This window comes from Olea europaea, unplaced genomic scaffold (genome assembly GCF_002742605.1).
Source record: "Olea europaea var. sylvestris unplaced genomic scaffold, O_europaea_v1 scaffold1070, whole genome shotgun sequence".
Lineage (NCBI taxonomy): Eukaryota > Viridiplantae > Streptophyta > Magnoliopsida > Lamiales > Oleaceae > Olea > Olea europaea.
The window spans coordinates 163,193-171,990 of record NW_019228053.1 but is presented as its reverse complement, the minus strand read 5'-3'; the positions used below and the strand labels follow the sequence as shown (position 1 = coordinate 171,990).

At 31.3% G+C, this 8,798-nt stretch overlaps 1 protein-coding gene across 1 annotated transcript; it reads right to left on the bottom strand.

Annotated features, from left to right (window-relative positions):
• Positions 1 to 2,988: 2,988 nt before the first annotated feature.
• On the bottom strand, positions 2,989 to 4,694 carry LOC111373107 (transcription factor MYB108-like). Its single transcript, XM_022995588.1, has 3 exons — positions 4,403 to 4,694; positions 3,939 to 4,068; positions 2,989 to 3,826 (listed from the first exon to the last, which is right to left on the bottom strand). Exons 1-3 carry the CDS (start codon positions 4,560 to 4,562, stop codon positions 3,208 to 3,210), a joined length of 909 nt encoding a protein of 302 aa, XP_022851356.1. The 5' UTR covers positions 4,563 to 4,694; the 3' UTR covers positions 2,989 to 3,207.
• Positions 4,695 to 8,798: the final 4,104 nt, after the last annotated feature.

Below are 8,798 nucleotides of genomic sequence, written 5' to 3'. Positions count from 1 at the left end.
AATTAATGGGGATGGAAAGTTGAGTTATTTTAATCTCGTCACGTCCTACCCTGCTCTCCAAAAATTAGGGATGGACAAAAACTATCAAAATCATTGGATCAAATTAGAACAGTTTTGAAATCGATCGATTTGATCCAGTTCTAATCAAGTTCTAACAGTTTATTGGTATAAAAACTGAGAATCGATCTACTCCTTTCCAATTTTTGGTTCTAATACCATAATCAAAAAGCCTGATCTAATCAAATTTTCACTTTTTTACTTTGAGCGATGGCCGGCCCAATGCGCCAATCATTTTACTCTTTTATTATGAATTTTACTATAGTACATTAAACTCATATACAGGGCCTGTTTGGAAGCGATTTTTCACCCAAAAAATTAATTTTTTGACTGTTACTTCACTATTCCACCCGTTATATTTGACTTCTTTTCTTACAGGTAGACCACACTTTTCTCTTAACGGTCAAAAAATCAATTCTCAAAATTACTCCCAAATAGGCTCTTAATCTAATATGGTGTTATTTATAAACTCAGATAAAATGATTCATTAAATTCTATAGATTTAATTTTGGAATGATAAGAGGTTTGAATTCCTATCATCTTTCGAAGTTCATATTTCTAGTCACTGAAAGTGCGAAAAAAAAAAAAAACACACATAGAAGTGGAATTGGAATATATTTTTTAAATCAATACTGATATTTATTGTCAACGATTATAATCATCATACGTGGCAAAATTTAATAATTTGAAAATGAATAGCTTTTAATAATGTTATTTAACGTAAGATGCCATGTACCATGACAATTGCAATTATTGACTATGAATATTACTGCTATTTTTAAATACTCATTCAAATAAATAATTAAGCATTTGATATAAATTGTGGTGTGTATTTAAACTTAGAAAATGCAAATAATTAACATCAATATAAGTCGTTTTAATGAATATATTAGGGAGAATTTAGATGCTTAAAAATAATTTTATAGTTAAATACTTCATTTTTATAATTGTTGAATTTGAGAACTTAACGCGAAGATTTGAATTGGACAGAAATCGATAGGCTCGATTCCAAAGGTTAGAAAAGGAGTTAATGATTTCATTTTTAAAATACCTATTGATACTCGATTCGATTGAAAAAGATCCACTCTTATCGAAAATACTAGACGAGACGTGAACCGGAGAGGCCACTCCGACCACAAACTTAATCCAATTCTGTTGCCGACGGTTGAGGAAGTCTAAACAAACTTTTATACACTAGAAAATGATATACTATTCATACTCTACACGTGGAAGCTCCAGCACACTCAGCCCCTTTAGGACCACTTTTGGTGGCTTCACTAAAGGACACGCCACCGCCACCTCTAATGATTCCCCGCCCGCCCGCCGCCGTCGTCCGCCCCTCGTGTCTTCAATACTTCTATTCCTTCACGTTTTTAATTCTTGACTTCATATTCACCGTCCTTTTGTGGCTTTAGCCCAGTTTGATGATCATTAAAATAAATTTATTTTAAATTTATTTTTAACCTTAAATTTTCACAATAAAATATTCTGTATATAAATTCAAATTAATTTTTTTTTAATCACACTTCCTCCAAAAAATTACAATTCTAAAACTTATTCTAATAGTACTGTCAAATATGTTTTCCATTTAATTTTCTGAAGCCTATTCTACTAATGGTCCCAAAATTGAAACATTCTCTTTTTCCATTATTTTTTCCAGTGGCTGAAGACGTATAATTGAATTTGTCAACCGACATGTTATAAATTTAATTTCCGAAGCATATTCACTACTACATTTTATCATATGTTACATATGTGCTAAATATTATAATAAAATGCAGTGTTAACCATAATCATGATCTTTCATACTGCAATTTTCTTTAAAATATATATATATATATATATATATATATATATATATATAGTATTTATCACAATTTATTTTCTCGATAAACAAGCTTTTTTTAGATGATTTTTTGACCATCGTTAAAAAACAATTCAAATAATTACACATTCAATAAATCATAAAAATAATGTAAAAATATATAAATGTACGAATATTTCCATCAGGGCTCTGCTACAAAACCTGGGATTAAATCCAGAGCCGAGGTGGCACCTCGGCCCTTGTCTTGAATTTCATGGGGCTTGCAGCATAACAATCAAGGGTCGAGGTGTTGCCAACACCTCGACCTGTCATTGGCCCTATTTGAATAGCGAAACTCTTTCCATTATCAATCTCCTCAACTCTCCGAATTTTATTCAATAAATTTTTAAACACGAGTGTGTGTGAAAATGGAATAATGGTTTGATTGCTGGAAATAAGATTGTTTAGTTCTGTTGCTTCAAACAAACTATGTCCGTACTAAGGAAAACAAGAAGAATCAAAATAAGATTGTTCTTACATCATAGGATTATTAATAAATTAAAGGATAACGGGAATTATTGTTCATACGTATCCTTTCAAGCCACGTGCATTTTAAAATATGATAAGATCACATTAGTGGATGACTTAACAATCAAATTTACTATATAAAATTAAGAATATTTTGTTCCCTTAATTATTCTTGGGATACTTTTTTTCCTTAATCTAGAATTAGAACAAATTAAGGGATCTCTTAATCTGATTCAGGCCCCATAGCCCATGTTTCCAAAATGCCACCACTAATTAGAATAATAAAATAAGAAGTAACAAAGACATTTTTTGTTTATAAAGATAGTGGAACCAATTATGCACATCATCCACAACATTATATTAATTACAAGAAATTAAAATTCTATATTGCAATCATAATCATAAATTAGTAAAAAAAAGGGAACCATGACAATATTTTCAATTTTAAATAATAATACTACGAATGCGTGTTTTACATGTATACAATATTAAATCGTACTGATATGATAAATACTGTTTTTATTTTTATTTTTTACTTTATATTCACTATCGAGTGCGAGTTCATTCGGTTTATCAAAATGTCAGGAAGTAAACCAACAAGTTAAAATTTCTTTTACCATGGATTAAAATTTAAAAAGTAAAAATTACAAAAGAATCTAGACATGTAAATCCAAATTAAGTTGACTGTCAAATTATATTGTGTTACCTAAAAACTATATATATTATATTCTAGTTGATGAGATGATGACTCTTTTCTACAAATGAAAATTTTCCCCTTAATTAGTTTTGGTTTATTATTTTACAGACTTCCTGTAAAATTACTGTTGTAAGAATTTCCACACATCATCCAAATCCCATGAATCCCCACCGTCCATCCAATTGCTGTTGTTGAAATCTAACCCTTGACTGAAAGATTCTTGATATGACAGCTCGCTAGGTGGAAAATAATCTTGATTATTGTTGTGATTAGCTGGATAATTGTAACAATCTGTCAAGTCTGAAACCGGCGAAACTTGTGCTCCAAATGAGTCTGATGAGGCGGCGTTGCAGGAAGTTTCCGGCGCGTAGTTGCTAGGATTAATCTGAACGCCACCACTAAAGTTGCCAGCCATGTTAGGCTGCGGCAGCACCATTCGGCTTGAGCCCATGTCAAGATTAGTTTTGTTGAGATGGTAATTAGCGGCGGTGATGGTGCCGGAGTGATTGTTAGTGGCAGTGGTGGTTGAGAAAGTCCCTACCGTCGGCCCAGTCGAGGCGGCTCCTGCTTGAATTCTCTCAACCAATCGTGGCATCCAAAGATAACGCAAGTTGTCCTTAAATTGCTTGCTGTTCACGTCACATTTGAGCTGTTTAGCATGTTTTTGGACTCGTGTTCTCCAGTAATTCTTGATCTCATTATCAGTTCTACCAGGCAAATGTTGAGCAATTTTGGACCACCTATATCAATTCAAAATCATTAGTTTACCCAAGAAACTCATATTCATATTTAAGCAAAGTGAGATAATTGTTTCACATGGATCAAAAAGATTAATTTTAAGTATTAACATACCGATTACCCCATCTAGAATGGAGTTCAAGAATCATAACTTGCTCTTCAAGTGTAAGATTTCCACGTCGAACGTCGGGGTGTAAATAATTTAGCCATCTCAATCTGCAGCTCTTTCCAGTTCTCCTTAGACCTATACCATCAAAATTTTCATTAGCCGACGGGAAAAAAAAAAAGAAAAAAGAAAAGAAAAGAAAGAAACGTACTAGAAAAAAAAAATGGATCAAAATTTCTTCACTTTTCGTACAACATATGCCTTTTCCTTATCAACCCCACCCCAACCCACCCCATCCAATATATACAGCTTGCAGAGGATATGCCTTTACTTTTAAGTTTATGCCGTACAGACAATGAATTATGCATATATACATGGCGCACAAGAAGATTAGATTAGATAGTACTCGATAGTTTAAAACGGAAAAGGGGTAAAAATATTGTCAATTATTCTGGGAGTACAATTTTTTTACCGGCGCAGGTGGCTAGGGAGTTCCAGCGGCCTTCGCCGTGGTGGGCGATATAGTTGATAAGGGTGAAGTCTTCTTCGACGGTCCATGGACCTCGGCGGAGCTCCATTAATTCTTCTTCACTTTGGTTGTAACTTCCACCTCCCTTGACATGATGCTCCATATTACGCTAAATGGAGAAACTGATTGATTGACACGAAAAGGTATTGATGGATTTGAGAGATTTTAGAAAGAGAGAGAGAGAGAGCAGAGAGAGAAACAAATGGAAAGAGAGTAGGATTAATACAAAGAGGATACAGAAATGGGTTGTATTTATATAGATATATATAGTCATATAGAGGTTTGAAAGTGGCGAAGAAAAGGTGGCATGTGGGAGAAAGAAAGTTTTACACGCCGCAATAGGGATTTGGGTTTTCAATTATAATTAATTTATTAATCCATACACTTAAACTCGGTTTATAGTGATTATTATTATAGTTAACAAGGGTACTTTAAAGTTTGACACTTTGACTTGACCAAATTTTTGTGCGTGGCACTGCCATTACCATTCCAAAATAATATTTTTTTTCTACTTTTTATTCTTCAATCAAGTTGAATTTTTGACTTTCTTACTTCTCTCCGTGTGCTAAGTTTTCACATCAAAAAAAGTATACTGAGGGATAAACTAATTCCCTGTTTGGCCCCATTAATTTTTATTTCATTACATTTTATTTTTTTTTACATGTTTTCAACTATACAATCTTTTATAAAATAATATTACACGTAAATCGAAATTTTTTTTTTCAATCACTCATTTTAAAAAAGAAATAATATTCCACTAATATCATTTCCAAAGCAATGGGGACCAAACGGGGCTAAGTTTATAGACATAAGTTTTACTATGTAGACTCTGTACTTCACCATATATATTAATTTCTTCTTCTTAAAATTGACTTTTCAACTAAATGTAGCGGTGAAGAAAAAGACTAGGCCCTGTTTGGCATCCATTTTTATCAAAATATATTTTTCTCTCTTCTTTTCAACCACATATTCTTTATTAAAATAATATTACACGTAAATCAAATTTTTTTTCTTATTTTTCAACCACACATTTTCCATCAATTTACTATTCAAAAATGCATTTTCACATAAAAATTCTTACCAAACACCCTCTAATGCACATCATAATACATTTATTGAGAATAAAATGTGATTTATTATTGTAGAATAAAATGTGATTTATTATTGTAGAATATTCTTTGACTAAGCTATATATAGACTCGTACAATTTGAGATTGAAGTAGACTTCCTGTGTGAACTCGTGCAATATCAACTTGATAGTTGTGAGAGCCACATTATTTGAAAAAATATATATTTTTCAATAGTAATTTGACATTATTTTAATCACATATTTTTTAATAAAATAATATTTCACATAAATTTAAAATTTTTCTTTATTTTTTAACCACACATTTTTCATCAATATATTATTCAAAAATACATTTTCATTCCAATAATGTGACTCAAACAAGGGCTGAAACTCTGTTTGATAACTATTGTTTCAAAAAATAAATAAATAAATAAAATAAAATAAAATTCTACGTACTTATTTTCAACCACACATTCATACAATAAAATATTTTGCACGTAAACCTAAAATCTTTTCCTACTTTTTAATCACACATTCTCTAAAAAAATTACTATTCAAAACTTCATTTTACTCAAATAATGATTGTCAAATAGGGATTGTGTTAGAATTAGGGCGTGACCCGAATTCTATTTGAAAGACTACTTGAGAGTTCAATTTGAAGTCCAGTTGAAAATTCTAATTAGGGTCTATTTGAGAATTTATGTTAGAATTCAATTTGGGAGTTGATAGTAGATTTGAAATAGTCTTGAAAGAATCCAAATTGCAATTAGTTTCTGTTCGCATTTTGACAGTTTTTAACTCTTACTTCATCCCAAATATTTCATCACTAGTATTATCCATTATATTGAGACTTCACCTTATATTAAACTCTTCAATTTATTATATCCTAGTATGTTAAGGATCTTAGTATTATATATATGTGGTACACAACTCATATAAAATCAATCTTTATATTCTACTCAATAATTTTTAATCCTCCATTATTGATATCAATAAAATTCTCTTCTTTCTGTCGTATTTCTCGTTTAATCTAACTTTTGTAGTGTCATATTATTTTACTCATTTAAATCATAATTAGTGTTATCATAGCAAATTGGTATCTCTTTATCTCTAGTAAGTGGTATCAGAGTGAGGTTCGATAAATTCAGTTTGAGGTTTTATTTTTTGTGATAGAAACTATGAAGCATATTCCATTGCTGGATCGTAACACCAAATTTTAGCTTTGGCGGGTAGAGATGCGAGAAATACTCGCTCAGATGTATTTGGATGACGCGTTGTTAGATTTGACAAGATTCCGTCAACTTGGTCTATGGAGGAGAGACAATGTAAGAATCAAAAGACCATATCACAAATACATCTTTATTTTTCAAATAATATTTTTCAGAATATTTTGAAGGAGAAAATTACAGTTGCATTATTAAAACTGAAGCAATTAAGCATGATGAAAAGTCTATCCAGTAAATAGCATTTGAAACAACATCTTTATTCTCATTGTATGATATAAGGTACATCACTGGAAGAACAGCTAGTTGCTTTTAATAAAATTGTCGCTGATTTGGAGATCTTGGAGGTCAAATATGGTGAAGAAGATTTAGGATTAATATTATTGTGTTTGTTGTCCGTTTTGTACATGTTATTTAGGGATCTTATAAAGTTGTGATACTCTCACCATAGAAGAATTTGATGATGCTTTATTTTCAAAGGAGAAGATGATGCATCTTATTAGATCTGATGTTTAAATAGATGGCCTTGTTATTGCTTGTGATTATGTGAGGATAGATTAAGGTCTAATTACAATTATAAAGTTTGTAATTATTGCAAGAGATGGGGGCATATCAGAAATGATTGTTATAAGTTGTAGAAGAAGAAAAATTTAGCTACTGCAAATTGGAAGGAAAAACAATTAGAAACTTCAGGTAAAGTTAGTTTTGCAGATGTTAGGTACAATAATGGAGAACTTTTGGTTATTTATGGGGACTTCAAACCTGACAAGGATTGGATTTTATTCATGTGCATCCTAGTTGAGATTTGTTTTCAACATATGAAATAGTTTCCAAAGGTCACTTTGTAGGATAATTGGTAACGAAAGGGTCAGAATTAAGACATCCAATGGGATTGTCAGAACACTTGATGTTGTGAGATGTGTTTCCGATTTGAAGAGAAACCTTATCTCATTGAATACTCTTGATTTAAAAGGGTATATGTATGCTTGTGTAGTAAGAATGGAATATTGAAATAAACTCTAGCAATTCTCAATCTTGAGTCCTGAAGGTTAGTAAAAATGTCTATGTTGTGTTGAATGGACAAAAATGTCCCAGTTATATGTCTTGCTTGATTCCACACAATCTTTAAATATCAATTAGCATAAGTGAAAGACTTAAGTGTATTTTAAGTTTGGTTCAATACTGTTGGAGTTTGATTTAGGGTCCACATTAAATAATACACCTCAGTTGAGTTAAGAAGTTATGAGTAATGCCGCTTTGCCACAATCATCAGCGGTGCTATTGTATTCAATTGTTAAACACTGACCAAGAAGAGATATTAGGCTTCCACAAAGATACGGTGAAGCAAAAACCTTCTTCAGAAGCATTTTGTGTTGATTTCGTTACAAGGTATGTTTCTACCCTGATTGGTCAATATTACATTATTGTTATTTTGTTGCCCATGGGATAATTCGAGCAACTTTGATGCTCAAGGTAATCCTGTTGAGTAGTGTTTGGATTTAGTTGTTGTTGTGTTTTTTTGTTTTTCTCCAGTTATTGAGTTTTCCCTAATTGGGGTTTGTGGAAGAGGTGGAAAATTTTTGTTGGAGCATTTGTCGTGGAAAAGTTTTTGGTCGAAGAGTTAAGTTTTGTCTTTGCATTGAAATTTGTCTCTAGGTAGAGAATTTTTTGAAGTTCGTGTCAAATTGGAGTTTATTATAATTAGTGTGACTCGAATTTTAATTGGAAGACTACTTGAAAATTCTATTTGAAGTCCAATTGAGAATTACAGTCGAAGTATATTTGAGAATTAAAGTTGAAATTCAATTTAGGAGTTGGTAGTAGACTTTAATAGATCTTGAAGGAGTCCAAATTGCAATTAGTTTCTGTTTACATTTTAGCAATTTTCTATTCCTATTTCATCCCAAATATTTCATTATTAATTTTACCCATTTTATTTGAGACTTCACATTATATTATATTCCTAGTATGTTAGGGATCTTATTATTATATATATGTGTTGTGGTATACAATACATATTAAATCAATCCTTACATTCTACACAATA

Excerpts from the sequence above, each read along its gene's own strand:
- LOC111373107 (XM_022995588.1), bottom strand. The coding sequence starts at position 4,562 with ATGGAGCATCATGTCAAGGGAGGTGGAAGTTACAACCAAAGTGAAGAA. Across the intron at positions 4,069-4,402 it reads CTCCCTAGCCACCTGCGCCG|GTCTAAGGAGAACTGGAAAG; the intron begins GTAAAAAAATTG and ends TTGATGGTATAG. Across the intron at positions 3,827-3,938 it reads CATTCTAGATGGGGTAATCG|GTGGTCCAAAATTGCTCAAC; the intron begins GTATGTTAATAC and ends GAATTGATATAG.